Source organism: Molossus molossus, unplaced genomic scaffold (genome assembly GCF_014108415.1).
Source record: "Molossus molossus isolate mMolMol1 unplaced genomic scaffold, mMolMol1.p scaffold_m16_p_18, whole genome shotgun sequence".
Classification (NCBI taxonomy): domain Eukaryota; kingdom Metazoa; phylum Chordata; class Mammalia; order Chiroptera; family Molossidae; genus Molossus; species Molossus molossus.
The window spans coordinates 38,254,215-38,278,734 of record NW_023425353.1 but is presented as its reverse complement, the minus strand read 5'-3'; the positions used below and the strand labels follow the sequence as shown (position 1 = coordinate 38,278,734).

Sequence of the window (24,520 nt, the reverse complement as noted above, 5' to 3'; positions counted from 1 at the left end):
AGGCAAGTTTAATCATGTTCACAGGCACAAGAGCGAGGCAGGTTTAATAACATTCAGAGAAACAGGAGGGAGAAAACGGGAAGCCGAACACTTTGCTGAGGGACTGAAGGGTTTTAAACACTCAAGGAAAGGCATCACTGAGCTGAGAAAGGTAAAATATCAGAAAGAAATTGAATTAGCCAGACACAAGACGCTAAAGAAAAAACTTGGTAAAGGAGAAAAAGAAAGAAGAGGAAAATGTTCCTGTCTTTGCCCATACCCATATTTATGACTTAATTTCTTCCTAATCTCATTGGAGCTTCTTCTTTCTTCTCTCTTGTCAGCTGAAGCAAAACACTTTATATTTCAAAAGCAGTGGTAGGAGATAGAATCAGAGTTAGGGGAGGGAATGGGCTGGCCGTCACCTCTTAAACATGTTATTAAAAAATTTGAGGCATTTAGGAGAGTGGCAGGGCCTTTTATTTTGGCAGTCAGAATGCAGAATCGAGTTGGGCACTGTTTCTTTAAAGGATGGTAGCTTCAAAACAACCACATACCATCACACAATGAGCCCAGTCTTTGTCTTACCCTGTGGCATACACCGTTGGGAAGGTATGGGAATGGGTTTCTGTGAAAAGCAGGTCTCCGTACATGAAATAGTAATGCAGATCAGAGATCAGATCAAGTCCTCTTTCTAAGAGAAACAGTTACAGCCATTCTCTCTCTTCTCCTCAAAGAGAACCTCCGCAAATCAAAGTCAACTGAGAGTCCAAATACTTATTTTCAAATAATTTCTGAAGTACACATAAAATACATTTCATGCAGTCTCTAGTCTTTGTTCTTGAAGTTCTCTGTGTGCTATCACTGACCCTTTGAAATTGAAATCAGTTTCACCTCATGCAATAGTTATTATACAGTACAACCAATGGACTCCTTAAAATATTTTACGACTAGATTTTCAAACGCTGCATCACAGTATGTCACGGCTTTCATTTACTTATTCAAGATTAGTTTGAACTCTTCTTTCTGTTTTTAATAAGAAGACATTTTAATAAGAAGACTCTTGGAGTAGTTCTCCATGAAGGCCATATAGCAAGGAAAATAGGTCAAGTCAGCATTAGCTATAGGTTGTAAATACATATACACACACACAACGGGAAAAAAAGCAAAATGACATTGGTATATTTCAGAAATTTAACTTTGAAGTATGAATTCTTTAATGTGGTCCTTTAGATCTCTTTCTTTTAGGAAATTGGAATGTATAGATTCATAGAACTATTAAAGCTAGATGAGAATTTGGAAGTCATCCAAATCAATACCTCAAATTTTGAGATGAGGAAACTGTGCAGGGCTGGACTAGAGTGAGGTGAGTGTGAGGCCCTGGGTGCACATTTGAAGGAGGCACTTGTCCTCAGCTACGGATCGAGCCTGCTCTTGCGTGCACCTGGAAGTCAGTGTCTCCTTTAATTTTGCACCTTGGGCTTCCACTTGCCCCCTCCTAGTCATACCCTGAACTGAGGTCTCTGGAGGTCAAAACGGTTGGCCCAGTTTATTCAAGGCAGTTTCCCATCCTTCTTGAAATTTAAAAATGTTAACATGTTTGCCCTGGCCAGTTTGGCTCAGTGGTTGGAGCGTTGACCTGCGGTCCGGAGGGACCCGGGTTCGGTTCCCGCTAAGGGCACGTACCTCGGTTGCAGTTTGTCCCTGGCCCTGGTTGGTCGTGTGGGTGGCAGCCACTCGATGTGTCCCTTTCACATCGATGTTTCTCTCTCTCTCTCTCTGTCTTCCTCTCCCTCCCTCCCACTCTATCCGAACAAAAAGTGGAAAAATGTCCTCGGGTGAGGATAAAAAAAAAAAAAAATGTTAACATGTTTAAGGGAGAGGATTAGGTAGGTTTTTGTTTTAAATAGTCTTCTAAATAAGAACTTTGTTTCATTTGTGGTAGCACTGTTTACTTTCATGTTTCTCATGGATTGTTAATTACCTCCCACAGGAATCTGACCGCCGGACTTCAGAGAACCTGCCTGAGTCTCAGCCCATTCCTTGCCCGGACCTCGGTGTGCTGGAGGCGAGTGTAGAGGACACCACGGCGGACTTTGGGGATCATGGTATGTGAGTCTGCATCTGTGTTCAGAAGGGTGCTTTCAGTTGACACATGTGTTGATGTAGCTGGCCCTGTGGTAGGCCTGGATGGCCCCTGAGAGAGAAGCCCTATATGTATGTGACCACTGCCCATCAGCTTTGCCAGAGCTGGGCTGTGACCAGAATGAAAAGCAGAGAAGCCGAGGGGTTAGCCTTTCCTCTCTTGTTTTCTTTGTGATGGTGAGCTGAGCGGGAAGCTCACACCTGGCGGGGGACCGCCTCTGCGTGGGTTAAGCAATGTTGCCTTCACTGACTCTGGGGCGCGCAGGGCTGTGAGTGCTCTGAAGCACTGTTTCCCTCCTGTGAACGGTTTTCCCAGCCTCATAAATTTAAAGTGAAGAAATGAAGTCGGGCTTTGGAAAATTAACTATCTGGATGTGTAATCACTGCCAGAAAAAAAAGTGCTCAGCGCTTTCACCCAATAGGGTAGGTATGTCACTGCCTCATGGTTGAAGAATCGAGTTTCGGAGTGAAAACGCTGGCTGTCAGGGAGGCCCCTGGCAACTGAATCTCTCCTTCTCCATGGAACAGGAATAATACCTCCTGGAGGGGTTGTGAAAACACAGGAGACTGGCCATGGGGTGTGCTTTTACTCAGTGCCCAGCACAGTAAGAGCCAAAGAAAGCGAAGCAGTTTATGACTCTGAGGGGATGATTATGAAAGTAAGGGTCTCCCCAATCTGGTACCACTTTCCCTAGTGCCTAGGACAAAGTGCCAGGACGCTGTTGACGCTCAGTAAGTGTTTCTTGAATGAATGAATGAGTGGATGAATGAATGAATGAATGGATGAATACACGAGTGAAGGATATGTCAGCCTGGACCTCTGAAAAGCAGATGCCAAGTTGGGACTAAAAGTGCAAAGATATTATTATGGGAAATGCTTGCATGAAAGGAAATAGGAAAGGCTGAGAGAACCATCAGGCCATGACTTAGGTTTTATTCCAAGGGAAGAGATTTGATGGTGTATTAGGCAGACAAAGGTAGCCAAGGCCTCAGGAAGTCCTTAAGCAACCTCTGCCATCACAGACCCGATTTTGTAACGCTGCACTCTGGCAGTAGCCCCTGGGGAGGCGCAGCAGCCACTGGGAGAACCCAGGAATGCATTTCAGAGCGCAGCAGCTGGGCCCCAGCCAGTTATGCTCCTTGTAGTTGGAGGTCTGTGAGGTGCATTCTCATGGGTGCATGATGGGAGGACCACTCTCTGGCAGTAGTTGAATTCTCTCCTCAAAGTGTCTCATGGCCTGGCTGGTCATCTCAGCCCAAATTTGCATTTGACATCTCCCTGACTGAGCTGTTAGAGCTTGTGTTGCCTCCTTCAGCTGTAAGGAGACTAGCACCTGTTGCTCCTAAGGTTGGCATCTGCCACCTTTTAAAATGGTGTTGTGGCAGCCATCTGGTAACAGGTGTCATTGACAAACAAATATATATATTGGGCCTGGCCTGTGTGGCTCAGTGGTTGAGCATCGACCCATGCACCAAGAGGTTTCTGGTTCGATTCCCAGTCAAGGCACTAAATCCCTAGTGGGGGGCCTGCAGGAGGCAGCCAATCGATGCTCTCTCTCCTTGATGTTTCTATCTCTCTCTCCTTCTCCCTTCCTCTCTTTCTAAAACCAATAAAGAAAAAAAAATTTAAACCCACAAATATGTATATTGGATGGATTTGTATCTTAGACTTTTTTCGGGCATTTCTTTAAAATATTATTTGTTATTTTCTACAAATAGAATTTGGAAGCATAGAAATATGCCATGGGCCTTTCTCTCCAAGAATATAAAACTGGGAGTGAGGCCATTGGGTAGCACCTGATATGGATGGCTTATTGCTCTGTAGGAGGGGGGCCGGAGCTATCTGTAAAGAGGAAGCCCCAGGACAAGATGTTGAATGGGTAGTCTAGGATCAAGAAATCTGGGTGTAAGGATGAAAAGTACTTATTACTCATTTTATAGATGAGAAGCCGAAGGCATTAAGTAATTTGCTCCAGGACTCTAAAGCTCCTGCTAACTAGTGCAGCACCCCTTCCACTTTCATTGGAGTGTATGTATTTGGAGGTGGTAGTAGGTGCAATAGATGTGCAAGGAACACAAGCATGTCAAGTGAGGCAGAGAGTATTTGTGTGTCTCTGTGCTATTTATTGTGAGCTGCAGGAGCCTAATTACTCCACAGGCTCCAGCTGCTGCTGGGAGACTTGTGCTGGAGCCCGTCTTGCCTCTCTGTTTGTCTCTTGTCGCGGAGGTTTCAGTGTGGTAGACCATGTATTGATTTACCAACCAGACTGGAAATGGTCAGATCTACTCCTTTGACCACCATGCAGCATGAGCTCTAAGGAAACACTACTTAGATGTCCATAATAAGCTGTTGGGCCAGTTTCCTTGTAAAATACTTTAAACACTTCGTTAGGTACTCCTCTCTATAAATTTATATTTTCTAAATTCTATTCTTTCTTAAATATTACATTTAAAAGAGAGACTTAGAACTATGGAAATGTAACCTTTGTGTTAATGATTGATGAGAAGAATGGTGGGTAACTACAAGACAATGAGCGATCACCTAGCTTAATCATGAAAGTTGGAGACATAAGATTCTGAGACATATTGATGAGCCATAAAGTGGTTAATATTTTCCCTATTCTCTTTGGCTTTTAGAAGACTTGACTCCAAATGTTCAGCACCCAGAGGAAGTGTTTTTTGTTTATTTTTTATCTAACATGTATATGTAAAATAAAATTACGCAGTCAGTTTTTAAGTTCCTATGCCAAGTGTTTAATCAGTCTTTGATGTCGAATGGAAAATTTTCCTCTGGGATGTAAGAATTTAGTTGCAGAGAAAGAAAACAAGGTAAGGCATTATTTACGTTTGATATGCATTTAGTTGACTATAGCTGATTTAATCTAGCCAGAGTCATGGATAACTATTATAATCAAGTGAGAAAGCACAACTGGAATATTAAAGAAATTGGCCTTTTAAATATTTATATTTAAATCCTCATATGTAATGCTGATGATTTCTTGCACATTGTTAATTTTTGCCAGGCACTTCCTTGCACTCTAGCCTTATCTCAACAGCTCACAGCTGAGTTTCAGAGTAGCGCTTGTGTGTGTGTGTTTAAAGCTGGAATAGTCTGAGACTCCCATGCAGAGCATGGCTCTCCACCCAGTTATTCAAATGCGGAGGCTTCACTGGCATAGGCCTTGGCTGTCTGACAGCCTGACCAGTTTTTGCCTCTTAATTTTTCTTTCAGCCACTCCATGAGCAAAAACACCCCTTTCCTGCCCTGGCCAGGTGGCTCAGTTGGTTGTAATGTTGTCCCATACAACAAGGGATGGTGGGCTCTCTTCCTAGACAGGGCACATACCTAGGTTGCGGGTTCAATCCCCTGTCGGGGAGCATACTGGAGGCAAACAATATTTCTCTCTCTCATCAATGTTTCTCTGTTTCTTTCTCTCTCTCATCAATGTTTCTCTCTCTCTAAAATCAATAATAATAATAATAAAAGCCCCTTCCCTGTGCTAGGAAAAAGCTCTGACCTAAGAGAGTCATACTTTGCTTGCCTGAAGGAAATCCACATGCCCTTTTCCAATAGTAGGCTGCTCTATGACTTATGGTGTCATCTTTTCTTTTTAAATGTCCAAGTGGAAATAAGGTGATATGAATTTTGTTAGACAATGACATATTTTTATTGTTTTGATTTTAGAAAAGAGCCCTGGCCGGTTTGGCTCAGCGGGTAGAGCGTTGGCCTGCGGTCTGGAGAGACCTGGGTTCGGTGCCCGCTAAGGGCACGTACCTCGGTTGCAGTTTGTCCCCGGCCCTGGTTGGGTTGTGTGGGTGGCAGCCACTCCCTTTCACATCGATGTTTCTCTCTCTCTCTCTCTCCCTCCCTCCCACTCTATCTGAACAAAAATATCGAAAAATGTCCTCGGGTGAGGATAAAAAATAAAATAATAATAAAAAAAAGAACGTCTATGGACTGCAATTCCACTTCTCTAGAGTTAACTTGCAGAAATGAAAGCATGTCTGCAACATCAGACACAAATATTCTTAGCAGTTTTGTTCATAGTACCAAAATTTTAGAAACAAGAGTCAATCAACAGGCAAATGGATACACACTTATAATTCATCCATGCAATGGAATACTACTTAGCAATGAAAAATAACAAATTGTCAGTACATAAAACAATATGGGTGAATATCAAAACCATTATAATGCTGAGTGAAATAAGCCTCAAACAAAAGAGTTCAGATGGAATGATTTCATTTCTATAAAGTTCTAGAACAAGCAGCATGTATCCACAGTGATGGAAATAAGGCCAGTGGTTGCGTGGGGGTTTGGTGGTGGGAACTGACTCCAAAACGGCACAAGGGAACCTTTTGTGGTGATGGAACAGTTTGATACCTTGATTGTGGTGATGGTTACCAGATGTATATATTTGCCCAAACTCATTAAATTCTGTACTTTAAATGAGTGCATTTTATTGTCTATAAACTATACCTCAATAAACTTGATAAATAAAAAATAGATAAAATATCCAGAAAAAGAAAACATCATAAGTAATGCCCATCAGTCTTTGTTTTAATTAACGAATGGCCAAGGGAAACTTGGGTAAAGTATAACAACTGGGAAGGTCTCTAGATATTACTTGGGGCACAAAGTCCTTAGTCCTAAAAATGATCATGGAGTTTTATTCTAATGTTGGTTGAACAACATTGTATTCCACAAGGAGTGCTAATAAAGTTTTGGGCTCTTCCCTCAGAAGGAAAATTGGCTATTTAAAGATGAGGGGCTGAGATCCTCAGCTCCTCTCTTTAGTTTTTGTAGTGGGAGGGCTCACACTGGCATGACAAGGAACCATACCACCAGGTCTACCAAGTGCCCATCAAAGCAACCTGAGCATAAAAGAGCAGAGAGTAACAGCCCGGCCTCCAAACCCCAGCCCAGACAGAGAAGCTGTGGACCGGCCAGGCTCATTAGCTCTCAGGAAAGGAGACCGAATGCCACTTCTGTATTCCTAGATGCCCCACCTCTTCCAGAGTGTCAGATAACTTACAGACTTGATTTATAAACAGAAATTGATGGTGGCTTTGTTTCTTATTTATCACATATTCCACTGAGTTATATTTGTGTTTCCACCTGACTTTCATATTCACTCCTCAGTTACTCCCTAATTTCCTGAGCTCTAGAGATAATTAGAATAAATCCAATATTGAATGAAGACATGCTGACTCTCCACCCTGAGGCATATTTAATAATTTAGAGTGTTCCTTCCTCATGACAAGCTGTGTAGGTGCTTCGAACTGAAATGTAAAAGATTATATGTAATATGAAAAATTAAAGTAGATGCAGAATAACACCTGCCCAACCAGCCACTTTGCTGTTGTATCCAAAGCAGGCATAATAGAAATAAGAGGAAAATCAGTCCCCAGAACATCAGTTATTCATAAAGAAAGTCAGCACCCATGGGCCTCTCAAAATAAGTTTCTCACCTGGGAAAGCTATATGTGATTCCCTTAGTTAAATATAAATTATACAGTAATTATTAAACTAAGGGTCTGCTGGTCAGGCAGAGAGCATCTTTAAGTGGCCTTGCTTGGCCTATTGTATTTCAGGTTTGGAATTAATCAATTAAGCAGAAAATTAAATAAGCATCCATTATAGCTTTAAAGTAAGATAGAATTCAAAATATAATAGACTAACACATCATATAATGCGTGCTTCAGACAGCATTTTGGACATGCCATAGCATGGTTTTCCTTTAGCTGATGAAATTTTTTATGCAGTGAAGTTCCTGAGCTGTACTCAGGGCTCATGCACCCCCCACCCTGGGCACATCCTTCCGATGCCCAAAGGAAGCTAAGGTGCCATAGAAAACTAATACAGCTCTTTCAGCTTCCAGTCAAATAGCCATCTTTGATACATATGTTAATTTGTTGTTGGAGTGATTGAAATATTTTGCTTTGGTGTTTAGGGCAGACTTTAATTTAGGTATTTGTGACAGATATTTAAATTTGTCCCCTCTGATTTTCGTAAAGGGCTTTATGTTTTGTTTGGTGGCCGTGAAGGCCACATCAGGATCAGCACTCCTAGATCCACTTGTCAAACTCTTTCATTTTTTGAAAGCACATCTCAAAAAAAAAAAAAAAAACAACAACTTCCTAGCACGGAACAGTAGTGTCTAATACCTTTGTCATTCATGACTAACAGCATTTTCCAATTCCTGTTTTTCTCCTGCTTCTGAAAAAAAAATCAAATAGAAAAATAGGAAACTTACAAAAAGATCCAACATGATTGTCATGTTTCATAGTAGTGTGTGAGGAGTGTAATGAATTTGACTTACTCTGAAAAAGTCATCTTTTCTGTGTCTGTCTGCAGAAGATACATTTATGATGTTGTCAGCATTCTCAGCTCACCAGCTAGCTTGTCTCTGAGGTTACAGGATTGGTTCTTCATAAACTTATCTTATTGTTCTGGGCACTGGGCACATGTAAGCATATGTAAGTTTATGGCCCACTGGGCGTGACTCAATGGCTGAGCATCGGCCCATGCACCAAAAGGGCGCCGGTTTGATTCCTGGTCAGGGCACATGCCCAGGTAGTGGGCCAAATCTCAAGGGGGAGGCATGTAGGAGGGGGCCAGTCAGTGTTCTCTCTTATTGATGTTTCTTTTTCTCTTTCCCTCTCCCCTCCTCTCTCTAAAATCAGTAAAGAAAAAAAAATTAAAAAAAAAAAAAAGAATACAGTTTATGGCTGTGGAATGTAACTCTATGTACCCAGCTTCACGGCTAGCTTTGATCCTCCTTTCTCACTAACCCCTTACCTTGTTTGGGTTTCTCTTTCTGGCTTTAAGTTATCAATGGGAGTTTCTTCCTGCTATTAAAGGCTATCTGGCTGAATACATGTTTCTAGATAAGTTTCAGATGTCTGCAATCTTTTTCTTTATTTTTTTATCCTCACCCAAGGATATTTTTTCCATTTATCTTTAGACAGAGTAGGAGGGAGGGAGAGAGGGAGAGAGAGACAGACAGAAAGAAAGAAACATCGATGCAAAACACATTGATTGGTTGCCTCCTGCGCGACCTCTACCAGGGTTGGGGACAAACCACAACCAAGGCATGTGCCCTTGGCCAGAATCAAACCCTGGTCTCATTGGTCCACGGGCCGATGCTCCAACCTGAGCCAAACCAGCCAGGGGTGATGTCTGCAATCTTTCACTGTGTTTTGCACTGGGGCATCATGTGTTGCAGAGATCAAAGTGACTTTACTGTTTTTATATCACAGGTTAATTTTTCTTCTGAATCTAGGAAAAGTGAACAAACCCAACTCCTCTCCCCAGTTTAATGCTACATGGCCTGTTTTTCTGGTTCCAGATAGCATAGAATTAAGTTACTCCCCTCACCACTTCTCTCTATCTTGCACCTCCCCACAACCCCATTTTAAAATATAATAATTTGAGCCCGGCCAGTGTGGCTCAGTGGTTGAGCATCGACCCATGCACCAAGAAGTCACTGGTTTGATTCCCAGTCAGGGCACTTGCCCAGGTTGTGGGCCTGGTCCCCTTTGGGGGGCATGCAGGAGGTGGCTAGTCGATGTTCTCTCTCATGATGTTTCTTTTTTTTAATTAAAAAAAATTTTTTTCCTTTATTGATTTTAGAGAGAGAGGAAGTGAGAGGGAGAAAGAGATAGAAACATCAATGAGAGAGAACATCTATTGGCCGCCTCCTGCGTGCTCCCCACTGGGGATCTGGCCCACAACCTGGGCATGTGTCCTGTCTGGGAATCGAACCAGTGACCTCTTGGTGCATGGGTTGATGCTCAATCACTGAGCCACACCGGCCAGACTCATTGATGTTCCTATCTCTCTCTCCCTTCCTCTCTCTCTAAAATCAATAAAGAAAAATATTAATAAAATAAATAAATAAAATATAATAATTGAACAATTTGTATAAGCAGCTGTGTCACAGCACAGCAGCTGAGAGCCAACCAGCCAGCCCCTTGTTACTCAAAGCATGGTCTGAGGACCAGCATCACTGACATCCTGAAAACTTGTTAGAAATGTAGAATCTCAGACCCTACTCTAGACTTACTGGATCTGCAGATGAAATTTTAACAAAATCTCAGTGGTTCATATGTACGTTAAAGTTTAAAAAGCACTCAGCTAGATTCTAAGCTCAATGACAGAATGGGCCAGGTGGATACAGGAAAGATGAAAAGTAAAGGAGGAATTTTGAAGGCATGGGAATAGAGAGCCTCCATGTGTGCTTGAGTCCCCTAGCCATTGCCTGTTTTTTTGCAGATACTCCTACATTTAAATAATTGCTTATGTAAGCCATCAAGAGTGCAAAAATATGGTTTCTTCTTCTGCAGTAACCGTAGAATAGTATTTAGTTTAACTGAAGTGGTCATAGCACCATAAAGTAATTCTCCTAGACTCCTTAGTATATTATTCACTAAACATACACGTTAATGGGAGTAAAGGGTTTTATAAAGTATAGTCTGTGTTACAGGTGCACACTTGTCTTTTCTGAAGAAGAAGCTTAGTCTCCCTGTGGAATTCATGACAGCACTTTACATGAGATAGAGCATGAGCAAACACTGCCTGTTAAATGACTGTTTTTTAACAGGCTTTGTAGGGTCTCTCTGCGAAAATACTTATTTACTGATTGTGTCCTCTGGGAAGCAGGTACTAAGAGTTACATGTACAGAAATGTATCGAGGGTAATTTCTGTTGCAAGAATAATGGAAATGGGATCAGAAGTAAGAAGAAAGAGTCTTCAGACTGTGGTGCAGGCCTGACACCTATGAAAGGTAAGCAGGAAGAAGAGTGGGTAGAAGAGCCTCAGACTTCACTGAAGCCCTGAGACAGCTTTGGTCAGCCCAGTGGGATACTCTGGATCAAACATTTCCCATAGAGGAATCCCACATTGTGCATAAATGCTGGGCCTTACTGTCCCTACCAGCTCAAATGCTCAACAGCTGCAGTTGGAGGCTGTCAGCTCACTGCATGCCTTGCAGCTGGTCAGCAAGGTCTTGGAAGGAGATCTGAGAGGCAGCCCTCTATAGATGCCACAGTGACTAATGTGAGCCATTCCATATGCTTGAGATGAGGGAAGTAGTATTTGGAAAAACAGTCTATAATTCAACACTTCTCTCTAACTTAGAGTAATTGTACCTCCAATGTGTTCAAATTTTTAAAAAAAGTATATCCATATATACTTCACAAAAATCCACTAGACGACTAGTGTACTTTATTATTTAATTTTTTTTCCCTTTTATTAATTTTAGAGAGAGGAAGTAAGAGAAAGCAAGAGATAGAAACATCGAGAGAGGACATCGGTTGGCCGCCTCCTGCATGCCCCCCACTGGGGATTTGGCCCATAACCTGGGCATGTGTCCTGACTGTGAATTGAACTGGTGACCTCTTGGTGCATGGGTTGATGCTCAACCACTGAGCCACACCGGCTGGACACGACTAGTGTATTTTAAAAAGGTTTGGAGCCAGATTGTATCTTATCCCACTCTGCCATTTACCAGGAGTATAAACTTAGGCCAAAAATAAATAAATATAAAAAATAAAGATATATATATATACACACACACATACATACTATATATATAAAATACATATATATAACATATATATGTTAATTATATATATGTTTATGTTATATATATATAACATATATATATATATTTTTTGAAGCCTTGGCTTTCTCACCTGTGTAATGGAAATAATAATAATACCCAATTTTCAAGGTTAAGTGAGTAATAAATTCGATAGTGTCCAAAGATCTTGGTAGCACAGTACATAAAACATAGAAAGTGCAGGTGGAGAAAAATGGCAGCAGAGTGAATGGAAGCTACACAGACAGTGTCCCAGGACCAAACTGGAATTACAACGGAAATAAAAATAAATCATCTGGAAAAACTAACTGAAGAGCAGCTGGAGAGAACCCTTATAACTAGGGATGTAAAGAGGACTCCAAATTGAGACTTGTAGGAGGTGCGGAGGCACGAGAGGGCTGGCTGGATTCCCACCGGCAGGAGCTGAGGACTATCTTAGCTGTGAGAAGATACATCTGAGAAGTTGGGGGTTTCAACTCCAAGCTGGCTCCCTAGCACAGCATGCTGGAACAGGGAAAGGTGCCCACATAACACCTGCTGAGAAAATCACCAGAGCAGAGGTTTTGTACACAGAGAGAGGCACTGGGAAGATTGGCACTTCCCTGGAGGGCCAGTGCACTAAATTACAGCTACAGCACTCACCTTGGGCTCCAACAGAGGGAGAGCAGACTAGACTGGAGCTGTGTGAGAGTCAGGGGTTCGTGGCACTGGGGTGAGAGCTGGGAAGGAGGCCATCAGGAGCTCTATGTTGAGTCATTTCCCCACACTGCAGTAGCCATCTTCCTCAAGAAGCCACTTCACATCATAGCAGCTTTAGCCTGGGGGAGAAGCAACTACTCCTCCCTCAGGAATTTAACACTACCTGGCTCAGAGAGGTGCAACCTGAGGCTCATTCAGCCAGTAGGCAAAGAAGAGCCTCTGAAGCTTTGGACCTGGCTCTCAGTATTGGGTGTCATGGCTCTGGGGACTGAACTATGAAGGCCTAGGCCGGGGTTCCTATGCTGAGTAACTCTCCCATGCTTCAGTAGCCATCTTTTTCAAGAAGCCCCACCCCATCAGAGCTGCTTTAACCTGGGGGAGAAGCAACTGCTTCTCCCTTGGGCATTTAACACTACCCAACCTGGGAAAGTGCAACCTGAGGTTCATTAATAGCCAGAGATTACCAGCAAGCTAGTAGCAGAGACAAGATTCTGAAGGCTTTGAGTCTTGGACCTCGCTCTCAGTGTTGCATGTCATGGCTCTGGGAACAGAGCTATGAAGGCTAAGGCCTGGGTCCCTGCATTGAGCCATTAACCCACACTGTAGAAACCATTTTCTTCTCAAAGCAACTTTAGCCGAGGGGAAAGCAATTGCCGCAACCCACTGGAAATCCCCTTACCCTGCCCACCTGTGGGGTTTTCATTCAGCAGAGGGCTACAAACTGAGGCTGATTAAGTAACCAAAACTAATAGCCTGCAGGCAAAAGCTCTGGAATAATTAAATCTTTGCTAGGCCTGTGACTCTACCCAGGAAAATAAGACTAGACATTGGTGTTCAGCATGGTCCCTTCCATACTCATCCAAACCCAGCAGAGGGAACCATAATCAGCAGAACATCAACACAGGGAAAATTTGGCAGGCTCCAAACCCTGCTGAGACAACCGAAATGGTGAAACAAAGGAACTAATTCCAAATGAAAGAACAAGAGAATTCTACAGAAGTAGGGCTAAATGAAATGAAGTTAAGCAAGTTATCAGATGTAGAGTTCAGAGTAATGACTGTAAGGAAGCTCCACAGCATGAGTAAAGATTTCAACAGCATGAGTAAAGATATAGAAACAATGGAAATCAACCAATTGGAAGTGAAAAACCACCAAATGGAAATGAAGAATGACATAACAGAAATAAAGAACACATTGCAAGGAATAACCAGCAGATTAGAGGAAGCTGAGGATCAGATCAGTGAATAAGAAGACAGGGTAGAAAAAAATAACTCAATCAGAGAACCAAAAAGAAAAAAAAAAATTAAAAAACAGGGACAGTTTAAGAGAGCTGTGGGACAATATAAAACATAACAGCATCCGATTAATAGGAGTACCAGAGAAGAAGAAAGTGAGCAATGGTTAGAGAATATATTTGAAGAAATAGTGGCAGAAAACTTTCCTAATTTGGTAAAGGAAAAAAGCATACAAGTTCAGGAAGCACAGAGAATCCCAAGTAAGAAGAACCCAAAGAAGCCCACACCAAGACACCTCATAATTAAAATTCCAAAAATTAAAGACAAGGAGAGGATCTTAAAGGCAGCAAGAGAACACCAACAGGTTACCTACAAAGGAGCCCCCATAAGGCTATCAGCTGATTTATCAACAGAAACACTATAGGCCAGAAACACTATAGGGAATGGCATGAAGTATTCAAGGTAATAAAAAACTAGAATCTGAATCCAAGACTACTCTATCCAGCAAGGTTATTATTCACAATAGAAGGTGAAATAAAGAGCTTCTCAGACAAATAAAGGCTAAGGGAATATACTGCAAGTAATGTTAAAAGGACTGCTGTAATAAGCAGAAGAAATGGGAAGAAAAACATAATCATAATAAATAAAAATGGCAATAAATAAGTACACATCAATAATAACTGTACATGTAAATGGATTCAATGCTCCAATTAAAAGATACAGAATAGCTGAATGGATAAGAAAGCATGACTCATATATATGTTGTTTACAAGAAATTTGCATCACAACAAAAGACTCACATAAGTTGAAAGTGAAGGGATGGAAAAAATTTTTCCAAGCAAATGGAAATGAAAAAAATAGCTGGGGTAGCTATACTCAGATCTGATAAAATAGACTTCAAAATGAAGGCCATAATGAGATAAAGAAGGCTACCATATAATATTAAAAGGATCTATCCAACAGGAGCATATATACATATATGTATACATATATACACTTATACACACATATATACACGTGTGTGTGTGTGTGTGTGTGTATAGATATATATATATGCACCCAGTATAGAAGTGCCAAAATATATTTGAAAACTTCTGGAGGGCTTCAAAGGAGAAATCGACATCAACACAATCATAGTAGGGAACTTCAACACCTTGCTGACATTACTGGATAGATCCTCTAGACAAAAAATTAACAAGGAAACAGAAACTCTAAATGACGCACTAGATCAAATGAATTTTACAGATATTTACAAAGAATTACACCCCAAAACTGCAGAATACACATTCTTCTCAAGTGCACATGAAACATTCTCAAAGATAGACCACATGTTAGGACACAACTCTGCAAGTTTAAGAAGATTAAAATCATATTAAGCATCATCTCAGATCACATTGGCATGAAACTAGAAATTAATTACAATAAAAACACCCCAAAACATTCAAACACATGGAGGCTAAATAGCATGTTATTAAACAATGAATGGGTTACCAAGGAGATCAAGGAAGACATTAAAAATTTCCTGGCCCTGGCCAGTTTGGCTCAGTGGTTGAGCGTCGGCCTGAAGACCAGAGAGTCCTGGGTTCGGTTACTGCTAGGGGCACGTACCACACACACAAAAAAAAACTTCCTGGAAACCAATGAAAATCCATGGGACACAGTGAAAGCAGTCCTGAGAGGTAAGTTCACAGCACTATCGACCTACCTCAAGAAACAAGAAAAATTTCTACCTGACTATATAGCCTCACAACTTAAAGAATTAGAAAGTAAACAAAAAGAAAAACCCAGAGCGAGTAGAAGGAAAGAAATAGTAAAGGTCAGAGCAGAAATAAATAACATAGAAACTAAAAAAAAAAAAAAAAAAATTCAAAAACAATTCAAAAGAGCAATGAAACAAAAAGCTGGTTCTTTGAAAAGATAAACAAGACTGATGGACCCTTTGCTAGACTCACCAAGAAACAAAGAGAGAGGAAACCAATTAAACAAAATCAGAAATAAAAGAAAAGTAACAACTGACACCACAGAAATACTAAGGATTATTAGAAAATACTATGAACAATTATATGCCAACAAATTGAATAATCTAGGCAAAATGGACAAATTTCTAGAATCACACGGTTTCTAGAATAGAAAACTTGAACAGACTAATAACAACTAAAGAAACCGAAGATGTAATAAAAAAAAACAAACTCCCCACAAACAAAAGCCTGAGCCCAGATGGCTTCACAGAGGAATTTTACCAAACATTCAGAGAAGAACTAACACCCATTGTCCTCAAACTATTCCAAAAAGTTCAAGAGAAAGGAAGACTTCCAAGCTCTTATATGAGGCCAGCATAATCCTAATTCCAAAACCAGATAAAGACACTACAAAGTAAGAAAACTACAGGCCAATATCTCTGATAAACATAGATGCAAAATCCTCAACAAAATATTAGCAAATCGGATCCAGCAATATATTAAAAACATTATTCACCATGCCCTAGTGGGATTCACCCCAGGATGCAAGACTAGTGCAATATTCACAAATCAATAAATGTGATAAACCACATAAACAAAATGAAAGATAAAAATCATATGATTATATCAATAGATGCTGAAAAAGCATTAGACAAAACCCAGCACCCATTTCTGGTAAAAAAACGCCCAGCAATGTGGGAGTAGAGGGATCATATCTTGACATAATAATGGCCATATATGAAAAACCTACAGCCAATATCACACTCAATGGGCAAAAATTAGAAGCATCTCCCTTAAGAATAGGAACAAGATGGCTGCCCACTTTCACCACTCTTATTTAACATAGTACTGGAAGTTCTAGCCACAGGAGTTAGACAAGAAGAAAAAATAAAAGGGATCCAAATTGGAAAGAAGGAGAGAAACTGTCATTATTCAAAGAAATATACTAGATTTAATAAATGAATTTGGCAAAGTAGGATACAAAATTAACATTCAGAAATCGATAGCATTTTTTAAAATTTTATTTTATTTCCCCTTTATTGATTCTAATGAGAGAGAGAGAGAGAGAGAAAAAAACATTGATGAGAGAGAACATCGATTGGCCACCTTCTGCTTGCCCCTCACTGGGGATAGGGCTCACAACCTGGGCATGTGTTCTGACCGGGAATCAAACCAGCGACCTCTTGGTGCATGGGTTGATGCTCAACCACTGAGCCACACCGGCCGGACGATGGCATTCTTATAAACCAATAATGTAACTCAGAAAAGGAAACTAAAAAAACAATCCCATTTACCATTGCAACAACAACAACAACAAAATATCTAGGAATAAACTTAACCAAGGAGGTAAAAGACCCGTTCTCAGAAAATTAAAGAATACTGAAAAATAAAGAGGAAGATATAAAGAATTGGAAACATATATCATGTTCATGATTAGAAAAATCAACATTTTTTTATACTACCCAAAGCAATGTATAGATTCAATGCAATCCCTATAAAAGTAACAACAGTATATTTCACAGATCTAGAACAAATACTCCAAAAGTTTATATGGAACCACAAAAGACCCTGAATACCCACAGCAATCTTGATAAAGAAAAACAAAGTGGGAGGGATCACAATTCCAGATATCAAGTTATACTTCGAAGTCACCATAATCAAAACAGCCTGGTACTGGCACAAGAGCAGGCATATAGAGCAATGGAACAGAGCAGAGAACCCAGAAATCAACCCAAGACAGTTTGCACAATTAATATTTGACAAATGAGGCAAGAGCATACAATGGTGTTGGGAAAACAATAAATGGTGTTGGGAAAATTGGAAGATACATGCAAAAAAAAAAAAAAAAGAAAGAAAGAAACTAGACCACCAATTTATACCACACAGAAGAATAAACTCAAAATGTATAAAAGACTACAATGTAACTCATAAAACAATAAAAATCCTAGAAGAAAATTTAGACAAAAAAATCTGATATCATATGTAGCGGAATTGTCACTGATACATCACCTAGAGCAAGAGAAACAAAGGAAAAAAATTGATAAATGGGACTATATCAAACTAAAAATCTTCTGCACAGCAAAAGAAAACAGCATCAAAATGAAAAGGGAACCCATGGTATAGGACAACATATTTGCCAATAATACCCTGGATAAGGGATTAATTTCCAAAATATTTAGAGTACTCATTCAACTCAACAAAAGGAAGAGAAACAATCCAATTAAAAAATGGGCCAAGGATAGACACTTCTCCAAACGGGACATACAAATGACCAGGAAACATATGAAAAAAAAATGCTTGCCCTGGCCAGTTTGGCTCTGTGGTTGGAGCATCGGCCTGTGGTACAGAGAGACCCGGGTTCGGTTCCTGCTAAGGGCACGAACCTCATTTGCAGTTAGTCCCCAGCCCTGGTTGGGTTGTGTGGGTGGCGGCCACTCGATGTGCCCCTTTTACATCGATGTTTTTCTCTCTCTCTCTCTTCCTCTCTCTCCCTCCCACTCTATCTGAACAAAAAATGGAAAAAATGTCCTCGGGTGAGGATAAAAATTAAAAATAAATTTTAAAAATGCTCAACATCTCTAATCATCAGAGAGATGCAAATTAAAACAACTATGAGATATCATCTCACACCTGCCAGTATGACTGCCATCAACAGATCCTCAGACAACTGCTGGCGAGGGTGTGGAGAAAAGGGGACTCTAGCACACTGCTGGTGGGAATGCAGACTGATGCAGGACCTGTGGAAAACAATATGGTGTTTCCTCAAAAAAGTTAAAAATGGAACTGCCATTTGACCCAGTGATCCCACTTATTGGAATATATCTTAAGAAGCCTGAATCACCAATCAGAATGAATATATGTATCCCTATCTTCATAGCAGCACTATTTACAATTCTGAGATCTGGAAACAGCCCAAGTGCCCATCAGTAGATGAGTGGATAAAAAAGCTGTGGTACATATACATAATGGAGTACTACGCAGCTGTAAGAAAGAGAGATCTCTTACCCTTTGAGACAACATGGAGGGATCTGGAGAGTATTATGTTGAGTTAAATAAGCCAATTAGAGAAAGACAAGTTCCACATGATCTTATTTATTTATGGAACATCACGAACAAAATAAGCTGTTGACCAAAATAGATCCAGAGTCATGGAAGTAGGAAACAGACTAACAAGCCTCAGAGGGATGGGCTGTGGGAAGAAATAACCCAATGCACAACCAATGCACACAGACATTGGGTTGGGGAAAGCAGGAGCAGGGTGGGAGCGGGGAGGAGGGGCTCAACTGGGAAAAAGGGGAGACATCTGTAATACTTTAAACAATAAAACAACAACAACAACAACAACAACGTAGAAAGTGCATAATGGTTTCTCACTAAAAAAAAAAAAAAAATACAGTGTGAAAGCAAGTTGCAATATTCTCTCAAGTCCCACATAAAATCTTTGAATTTGTTCTGAATCAGTTTTTAACCATCCAGGAGACCTTCTGATTATAACTTATAAACACCTGCACTATATGAATTAAGTATGATTTGGAATTTAATACTTTTACTTGTAGTCTTTGCATTTATGAGAAATATAAAATCACTTTGGTTGGTTAGTTCTGTCAAATTATGGTCTTAATTATGTCCATATGGGCCAGTTAGTTTAGCACACACACAAAAACTATCTTCTTTGTCAAGACAATAGACAGCTTCTGTAGCTAAAGCCAAATTCTTACAACTGTGTGTCCTCCTGTTGGTGGGTCAGGGGTGCCATTGTTATACCCAGAAGTAGGACCCAAGACAAAGTTCTTTCTTTGAAAGATGCTCCTTTGCCAGCTCCCTGGAACCCATGAACTGGCAGCTAAAATTTCCAGCTATTCCCTCTAAATACATTATAAATGTAAATATATTTTGTACTAAGAAGCATAATAAGGGCAAGAATATACATTACTTGTTCCACTGTAGTCTCATTTGGGATTTAGGCCAAATTCAGTAAATTAAAATATAGAGCTTGGTGTAAGCATAACTATGACTTTTGCAGTAGAAATGTTTAGGTAATGCATGCGGTTATTTTAATGGAACTCTGCTCTGGGCTTATAATGAATTCAGGGAGTTTGTCTGATACATAGGGATTTGTCCTGCACTGGACCATGGGGCTGTCTGTATAAATGACTTCCTGGTTTTAGACAAGTTGCTCTGAATCCTTTTTATTATTTTCTCTAGTTTCATCAAGACCTGGAGGGTCACTCTTTTCTCTGTTTTCAAAGCCAGCAAGGTCAGGCCATCTCCAGATAATGCTGCCCTCTCTCTGTTTTTCTCTCTTCTCTCCCTGTTCCACTTTTAAGGACCTTTGTGATTATATTGGGTCCTCCCAGGTAATCCTGGATAATTTCCCTATTTTAAAATTGCTGGTTGGCAACATTAATTCCCATTTGCCATGCAAGGTAACATATTCCAAAATTTCAGGTGGATAGCTTTAAGAAGGCATTATTCTGCCCTGGCCGGCTTGTCTCAGCGGTTAGAGTGTCGGCCTGCAGTCCAGAGAGACTCGGGTTCGGTTCCCGCTAAGGGCGCATACCTCGGTTGCAGTTTGTCCCCAGCCCTGGTTGGTCGTGCGGGTGGCAGCCACTCGATGTGTCCCTTTCACGTCGATGTTTCTCTCTCTCTTCCTCTGTCTCCTTCCCACTCTGTCTGAACAAAAAAATGGAAAAATGTCCTCGGGTGAGGATAAAAAAAAGAAGGCATTATTCTGCCTATCACAGATATTATCAACGTTGATAAAAATATAACTTTAAAAAATATATTTTTAAAAAAATTTTTTCTTCATTGATTTTAGAGAGGAAAGGAGAGGGAGAGAGAGATAGAAACATTGATGAGAGAGAACATCGACTGGCTACCTCCTGCATACCCCCACTAGGGATTTGGCCCACAACCTGGGCATGTACTCTGACTGGGAATTGAACCAGCGACCTCTTGGTGCATGGGTCAGTGCTCAACCACTGAGCCACACCGGCTGGGCTAAAAATATAACTTTTAAAAAAGAGGAACGGTCTTTTCAACAAATGGTGCTGGAAAAACTGGATATCAACATGCAAAAGAACAAATTTGGACCCTTATTTTTAATTTTTTTAATCCTCATCTGAGGATATGCTTATTGATTTTAGAGAGAAGGGATGAGAGAAAGAGGGAGAGAGATTGAGATCAGTGTGAGAGAGGACATGGATTGGTTGCCTTCTGTATATGAACCTGCAGCCTAGGTTTGTGCCCTGACAGGGAATCAAACCTTCAACCTTTCAGTGCACAGGATGATGCTCCAACCAACCGAGCCACACTGGGCAGGGCTGGATGCTTATCTTACATCATATATAAAATTAACCCAAAATGGATCAAAGACCTAAACAATAGAGCTAAAAATATAAAACTCTTAGAAAAAAAAAACATAAGGGAAAAACTTTATGACATTGGATTTGGCAGTGATTTCTTGAATATGATGCCACAAGCATGGGCAACAAAAGAAAAATATAAGTTGGGACATTATCAAAATTGAAAACTTCTCTGCATTAAAAGGACACTATCAACATAGTAAAATGGCAACCCATTTTACTGGGCATAAATATTTGCAAAGCACACATTTGATAAGGGGTTGATATCCAGGATATATGAAGAACACTTAAACTTCCACCACCAACAACAAAACAACCCAATTTTTAAAAAATAGGCAAAGGATTTGAACAGATATTTTTCTAAAGAAGATATACAGATAGCCTGTAGCACATGAAAAGATACTCAACATCACTAACCATTTGGAAAATGCAAATATCATAACATACCACTTCACACCCATTACAATGGTTCTTAAATAAAAAAATAATGTCTTGATGAGTATGCGGAGAAACTGGAATACTTGTGCACTGCGGGTGGGAATATAAAATGTATAGCTGGTGTGGAAGACAGTGTTGTGGTTGCTCAAGACACTAAACATGGAATTACCATGTTATCCAGTGTTTTCTCTTCTGAGTAAATACCCAGGAAAACTGAAAGCAATGACTCAAACTGGTATTTGTACACCCATGTTTATAGCAGCATTATTCACAATAGCCAAAAGATGGAAACAACCCAAATGTCCATCAGTAGGTGAGTGGATAAACAAAATGGGGTATATACATACTGCAACATGGATGAACACTGAAGACATGCTAAATGAAATAAGCCAGACACAAAAGGACAAAAATTGTAGGATTCCACTTATATGAGCTACCTAGAGAGTCAAATTTATAGAAACAGAAAGTAGAATGGTGGTAGCTAGAAGCTGGGAGAGAATATGGAGTTATTGTTCAGTGGGTACAGAGTCAGTTTGGATAGATTAAAAGAGCTCTGGAGTTGATGGTGGTGATGGTTCCACAACAGTGTGAATACACTTCATGCCAGTGAATGGACATTTAAAATGGTTAGAATGGTACATTTTATGTTATATATATATATGTTTTAGCACAATAAAAATGTAGTTAAAGCTATAAAGATAATTTGCAATCAGGTTGCTAAGATCTTGAGTAAGTTAGCCTATGAAATAGAAACTTTTGTCACGAAAGGAAGGGAAGCCATTGAAAGATTTTAAGCAGAAGAATGAAAATAGTAACCACCATTTGAAGGCTAGGTGGCATGGAAAATATTTATATCTACCCTCTTACCACATTTTTCAGTGTACAATATAGTATTGCTGATTTTCTGTGCAGTGTTACACAGCAGATATCTTGATCTCTTATTCATCTTGATGAACTAAAACTTTATGCCCATTGATTAGTAACTCCTCATTAGCCCCTCCCCCAAGCCTTTGGTGACCACCATTTTCTTCTGTGATTTTATGAATTTGAGTATTCTAGATATTCACATAAATGGAAGTATGCAGTATTTGTATTTGTGTGACTAGCTTATTTCATTTAGCATAATGTCCTCAAGGTTTATCCACAGTGCACATTATGAAAATTAACTATATTTTCCAAAATAAAAATAATATTGAGAAAAGTGGCAATGTTTTACATTTTTACAATTAAAAAAAATTGGCTTAATAGAAGGTAGCTGGTTTCTCATATCTGCTTTGCTTTTAGACTGTTATGATGTTACACATGACATAGTGCCTAGAAAACACTGTATACTCAGGATGAAAGTGAAAAAAACAACATCCTAGCATTGTTATGATGATAGTTTAGATTTTAACTATTCCCAGGGGTCCCTGGACTAGTCATGTTCTTCTAGGCATAAAATGAGACACTGCAAGAGCTAGCATTTAAATATTTCCGGATATCATTAATAATTTCTCCATTCATACTGCCCTGTTAAACAATTTTTAATAAACTAGAAGAAAGGACAGTGAAGTAGCAAGAGTGTCTTTCAGGAATAGGGTGCTCAATGGTAAAAACGCTGCCTTATTTGAATTTCATGGGTGTGAAATCATTAATAAGCAGAAATAATGTTGCCTGTGTTGTTGTAATGGTCATAAAAATCTGCAGTCGTACTAAGACAATGCACTTCTGTGCTTTGATCAACACCATTTTATGTGCTAAGTAGGTGGCTGCAGGTCTTGAAATTGTTTGAGGGGCCTCCTGTGGGGATAATTGTGTGGTGGAGTGTACTCATTTACTTATATGTTTTCCTCCAAAGAGTTTGGGAGTTTCTAAATCAATCACCCCAAAGCCTGGCTCTGGCACTCGCCAGGCGCAGCAGTTTTTTATCACTGAGAAATGTGGAATAAGATGCAAATTGTCTGATAAATTATTTTGTGTTACTCTTCAACTTTTGAGAATAATAGTCTTTGGAGAGCTGTAGCATCAGCAAATGCAATCAACTCTTTACAGCAGGTTGACTTTCAGTTTTTATCGCCAGGGAAATAAAACCCTCAGACACAGGGAGGTATGGTGACAATAAACATGCTTCTTCCCTGGTGGCATGGAAGTTCAGAGCATTATCTTCAGAAAAACAGTTCTTTGGTTTTTTTTTAACATTTTTTTTTTCTTTATTGATTTTAGAGAGAGAGGAAGGAAGAGAAATGGGTGCTGGAGTTTGTCAAATGCTTTCCCAGCATCTGTTGATATGATCATATGGTTTTTATCTTTCATTTTGTTTATGTGGTGTGTCACATTTATTGATTTGTGAATATTGTACCAGCCTTGCATCCCTGGGATGAATTCCACTTGGTCATGGTGAATACTTTTTTTAGTGTATAACTAGATCTGATTTGCTAATATTTTGTTAAGGATTTTGGCGTCTATGTTCATCAGGAATGTTGGCCTGTAGTTTTCTTTCTTTGTAGTGTCTTTGTCTGGTTTTAAAATTAGAATTATGCTGGCCTCATAAAACGAGTTTGGAAGGCTTCCTTCTTCTTGAATTTTTTGGAATAATTTGAGGAGAATGGGTGTTAGTTCTTTGAATGTTTCAGTAAAACTCCCCTGTGAAGCCGTCTGGGTCCAGACATTTTTTGCTGGGAAATTCTTGATTACATCTTCAATTTCCTTTGTTGTTATTGGTCTGTTTAAGTTTTCTATCTCTTCCCGGTTCAGTTTTGGGAGACTGTGTGTTTCTAGAAATTTGTCCATTTCACCTAGATTGTCCGATTTGTTGGTGTATAACTGTTCATAGTATTTGTTAATGATCCTTTGTATTTCTGTGGTGTCAGTTGTTACTTTTCCTCTTTTGTTTCTCATTTTGTTTATTTGGGTCTTCTCTCTCTATTTCTTGGTGAGTCTAGCTAAGGGTCCAAAAATCTTGTTTATTTTTTCAAAGAACTAGCTCTTTGTTTCATTGATCTTTTGGATTGTTTTTTTTAGTCTCTATGTCCTTTATTTCTGCTCTGATCTTTACTATTTCCTTCCTTCTACTTGCTCTGGGGTTTTTTTTGTTGCTGTTTTTGTTGTTGTTGTT

At 39.9% G+C, this 24,520-nt stretch overlaps 1 protein-coding gene across 1 annotated transcript in view; it reads left to right on the top strand.

Moving 5' to 3' along the window:
• The window catches only part of NEK11 (NIMA related kinase 11), a 223,150-nt gene that overhangs the window by 120,139 nt on the left and 78,491 nt on the right, over positions 1–24,520 (top strand). Inside the window, 1 exon segment of the mRNA XM_036266721.1 lies at positions 1,973–2,087. Coding sequence (XP_036122614.1) covers positions 1,973–2,087 — 115 coding nt within the window.